Source organism: Solanum tuberosum, unplaced genomic scaffold, assembly GCF_000226075.1.
Source record: "Solanum tuberosum cultivar DM 1-3 516 R44 unplaced genomic scaffold, SolTub_3.0 scf00085, whole genome shotgun sequence".
Taxonomy (NCBI): Eukaryota; Viridiplantae; Streptophyta; class Magnoliopsida; order Solanales; family Solanaceae; genus Solanum; species Solanum tuberosum.
The window spans coordinates 257,240-262,343 of record NW_006239014.1 but is presented as its reverse complement, the minus strand read 5'-3'; the positions used below and the strand labels follow the sequence as shown (position 1 = coordinate 262,343).

Sequence of the window (5,104 nt, the reverse complement as noted above, 5' to 3'; positions counted from 1 at the left end):
TATAAACTATAAAGTAGACATTTCTTAGCTTGTTGCACAATTTGTATCCTCTACATATGATAAACAATGACATGCTAATCTTATATATCAAAACTGAAACATCTGTTGTATCACTCTTCTAAGTAAGGGTAATTATTTTGGTTGTATTACATTAGTTAGTATTTGCAGATCGTTCAAGTTGGCATCATACTGATGTCTGTTGTACATATTCTAAATATTTCTAATAGTATATAATGTATGAATTATCCATCTTCTGCAAAAGGTATCACCCTTGATTCATTAGTATTAATATTTTTACAAGCATAATATTTTGACTATTGGGCCCGTGCTTGCCACGGGCCTCCCCATCTAGTATACATACACACCTGACTTAGTGCTCGTTTAGATTAATTTATTTTTAGGTATTTTTATTTTTAAACATTTTTTTATTTTTATTTTGAAGGTGTTTGGAAAGGTTAAAAAGTGTTTTCAAGCACTTACTTTTAAGCCAAAAAGTTTTAAAATAAGTCAAAAATAGTGTACCCTCTACTTATGACTTTTAGCTTTTGACTTATATATAAGTTACTTTTTTATTAGCTCATCCAAATAGATATAGTACTTGCATGTTATAGTGGAAGTGTAAAAGAAAAGAACACAAGATTTAACGTGGTTTGAATTATAGCTTACATCCTTTAGAAAACAATTGTTTTTATATGTCTCCAAACATTTTTTTCCCTTTGAGCTAGCTTTTAGGTGTGACTTGTGACGTAAGCCCAAGGTCAATTTCTATATGGTATTAAAATAGGACCCATCTCACCATGATGTTGGATGCCCAAATTAAAATTGTTCACACACCAAATGTTGCCCTGAGAGTGAGCTGAGTGTTGAAGAATGAAAAAGTTTCACATAGATGACTGATGACTAATGGTGAAGTGGGATATTGAAGAATGAAAGACTCTTAATAGTTAATGAGATGAGTGATCTCCTTATAAGATTTAAGTAATCCTCCTCCCTTTAAACTAGTTTTTTTTGTGAATTAGATCCAAAACCAATTTTAACATCTCATCACAAATTTGTGTCTTTTTCTACCTGTGCACTATGTATTTTTATTTTAACGTGGCTTCATTTTGGACGTTAAATCAACTTGTGACAATCAGATATATTCAATCAGGTGTATAGTTTTTAAAATATAAATTGCACGAGAAATACAGCTAGTACATGAATGATGAATTACATGCTTGGAATTTTTTTGAATTTTACTAGATGTGTCCAAACTAAAAATATTGAAACGAGTACCAAACATCCTACTAAAAGATGAAGGATTTGAATATCTGTCACCAGCTTTTGTATTTAATGATGAAATTTCTTGCAAATGGAGTAATTAGGCCTTTAGGTCTATTCTTTGCCAGAGTGGAAACAGAACAATAACCTTCACATCGTCATCATTTGCTGAAATTATCATTGGGAGTAACTTGGCCACATTTTGGACCAACGTATGCTCAGAGACAGTAAATCTTGGCATAGCATTTTAATACATTTTGTAGTTAAAGATTGTGGTGGGATAAATACGATACATCTACCTTTAATGATCAACAGTCTCAAGTTCGAGGCTAATAATGAAAAAAGTGATACTTCTACTTTTAATCAGTAATCTCAAGTTCGAGCGCTAACAATGAATTAAGTCAGGGAGTGGTTCTCTGTTTAATGGGCACACAAGCCAATATAATACAGAAATACAATCGATTATGTAGTCATATTTTGTTATCAGCATGTAAGCAACAACAACAAAAGGACAAGTTCATTTTAATTGAACATCAATATTCATATAGATAAATACAAAATCTAGCTTTCTTTACAAGGCCGGCAATTAAAAATCCAAAAAAGAAAACACAGGGCAAGCATAATGTACATAATGGCCATAGTAACTGGCTATAGATTCTTGGAACCAGGAATGTGTATCCATTGCAACTGGAGTTGTATTTCACCACGCTCAACATTCCTCAACCTAAGAAACGCGTTTTGGACAACCTTGCCATTTTCATACACAATACAGCTTTCTTCTGAATAGCAATTCTGCCGGTTAGGCATTATTCTGGAAATTATGACTCCATTGGGGATGTTCTTATAGCGTGTCATCCTTACTGCATCTATAAATGGTATAATGTCAATTTCTGCATCCCCCATTTTATCATCGCGAGAAAATGTATCCTTGTCATAAACTTGCTGCAGATGACAGCAATAGTATTAATTAATTTTAATTTTAAAAACAAGTCAATATAAATTATTGAAATTGTAGAGGTCATGTACACTAGCAGTATCATGGACAGGTTAGGCTGAATTTTGGGCGATCAAAATAGACTGACTTAATAAATTGGCCCATTCAAAAGTAACTTGGACTAAATGGGAAAGTGTAGCGCACCACGCATTTTATTTTCATCTCAGTTCACTACATAAAAAATGATTATTACCGGCAATTAATTGTTAATTGCCTTTAAATATGTATTTTTAGCGGCAATTAACACTCTTTGTATATGTCTCTAAAGCCTTTAGCGACATTGGTTCTAATGACACTTAACTAGTACTGGTAAAGACTTTGACACTCTTTATTAATGTCAATATTTATTGCCGCCAAAAATTGTTTTTGTTGTAGTGGTTGAAACTGAAAGCATAATTTACCTTCAAAGACTGAATTGATACAGTAGGTATCAGGTATGGATATGTACTACTTATATATAAGTGTGGATAACTTCACCTCTGTCGTTCCACACTTGCATATATATTTGCCTATTTTTTTCTTCATTTTAATTTGTTTGTCTTATTTTTTTAATTTTAAATTTGCCTACTTTTTTCTCCGTTTTAATTTGTTTGTCTTATTTTTTAAGTCTTTTATATATTTAAAAAAAATGCAAAAAATATTATAAATCATGATAATTGACAACTAAAATTAATATATTCGTGTCACATAAAATGGGACAAAAGAAGTAACATGTATTATTTAATTTGAAAACTACATAAAAAGTATTGTAAATCTCAATAATTAACAACATATTGACTCTTGAAATTCTATTTGTGCTACATATATTGGGTCAAGGAAAGGTAACATATATTATTTAAAAATTACGTAAAAATTACAATAATTAACAACTTAAAATATTTATAAATCATATCAAAATTTAATTGACTCTCTAAATTTTATCTATGTCACATAAAGTGAGACAAAAAAATCTACTACTTATATATAAGTGTGGATAACCGCACATGTGGCGGTCTGCCTGCTTCACCTGTGTGGTTCCACACTTACATATATATATATTTACCTATTTTTTTCTCCGTTTTAATTTGTTTGTCTTATTTTTTAAAATTTTATATATTTAAAAATTGCATAAAAAATACTATAAATCATTTATGATAATATATCTAGTTTTCTGCTAAAGGCCGTCTTTTTACGCGTCTTATTGTTTAATTTCCTCTTGGTAAAGCAAAGTATAGTTTACTAATTAATTTCATAATCAAACAAAATGAAGGAAATTACCAGCTTGATTGGGAGAATAGGTTGAGCAACACATAGCGTTAAGTCGTCATTCCATTCGGGATTAACATTCTTCTTCACCACTCGAGTCTTCAATTTCTGGTTCCAGTAATATTAATCACAAAATTAGTGAACACCAACTAAATTAACACTGCAATTTGGAGCTCCATTTATTTTAGTGAAGATACTGAAAATCACTAATCTGTTGAAGTTCATCTTTGATTATTCTTCTCCCTTTTTATGAAATAATATCTCATATGTTCGCGCAACTATTAATTTTGATTTTTAACTCAAAAGTCACTCAACTATTAGTTCTTCGGCGAGTACTGAAAATTGTTTACAATTAACACAATTTTCCAACACACAGACAACAAAAATAGAGGTAATATAAACAAGCTTTGGTTTTATTGTCTTGCTTTACAGAAATTTGATTTGATAATCATCAGCGTCTGCCGTACGCAATTTTCAGCACACAAAATGGCCAAAGAAGGGTATTTTGAGGACAAAGACAGATTTAAGTTTCAATTTAACAAGAGGAAGGAAAAAAAAGAGGTGAAAGAGAAGGGGAGAAATTACCTGTTTGCCCATCCTAACAACAACATATGGATCACTGCTTCTCAAGTCTCTAATGGCCAAATTAATTCCTCTGATGATACGAATTCTCAAAAGACCCAATTGATTCTCCATTCAAGCCTTTAATTCTACACACAATTGTTGTGAGACAGAAAATTGTATTGTAGTGGTGAAAAAATGAGAAAGGAAAGTGTATTGATGTTAAGAAACATCTACAATGTTACTACTATTAAAAGTTAGTTAGGTATAATATATACTGCTAAAAAAATTCGATTGTCTCTCTATTATAATATATTTATTTGATCTTTGGTTTGTCTGCACGTGAGTTTAAAAAATGAATTTGGGCATAACTTAACTTTAAAGTTGACTTAGGTAGCACTAATTGGACATGCTATATGAAGTTAGAATTTCAAATCACGATTTTAAAGATTTATAATAATGAATATTCAAATTTGAAATTTTTAATTATGATTTCAACTTTTTAATGTAAAATTTGGATTATATTTATATTTTGTAAAAAAAAACTATCATTTTAAATTTTATAAAGAAAAAAGAAACTTAGGTTTGGCGTGAAGCAGGGGCAGAGCTACATGGAGCGAAGAGGGTTCATCCGAATCTCCTTCGTCGAAAAATTACATGGTATATATAGGATCGATTTACTGATATATATTTCTATTTCTATCTTATTTCTATTATATAGAAAGGTGAAGACCAAGGACGACCAAGGGTAAATTAGTAAATTTAACCTACAAATACACTCTCTCCATAATTCTAGAACACTCCATCTTCCTCTTTAGCACAAAATAGACGCAATATTTTCAACACAAGAATCAGTTCTTCCATTTCTCTTGCTCCAACAACAACGAATTCCAGGTATGTTCTTCTTTCAATTTTGCAACAAATTTCTTCCAGTTTCTTTTCAAACTTTTAAATTTTACCACTAAAATATAGGTTTGACATCGTTATTATTCTGTTTAATTCTTTCCCCCAATTTTTATTATAATTGATGATGTAAAGATTTAT

At 30.5% G+C, this 5,104-nt stretch overlaps 1 protein-coding gene across 1 annotated transcript; it reads right to left on the bottom strand.

Moving 5' to 3' along the window:
* Positions 1 to 1,766: 1,766 nt before the first annotated feature.
* Positions 1,767 to 4,315, bottom strand: LOC102597945 (protein C2-DOMAIN ABA-RELATED 2-like). Its single transcript, XM_006346829.1, has 3 exons — positions 4,085 to 4,315; positions 3,512 to 3,607; positions 1,767 to 2,202 (listed from the first exon to the last, which is right to left on the bottom strand). The coding sequence occupies exons 1-3, from the start codon at positions 4,193 to 4,195 to the stop codon at positions 1,909 to 1,911; spliced, it is 501 nt and encodes a 166-aa protein (XP_006346891.1). The 5' UTR covers positions 4,196 to 4,315; the 3' UTR covers positions 1,767 to 1,908.
* Positions 4,316 to 5,104: the final 789 nt, after the last annotated feature.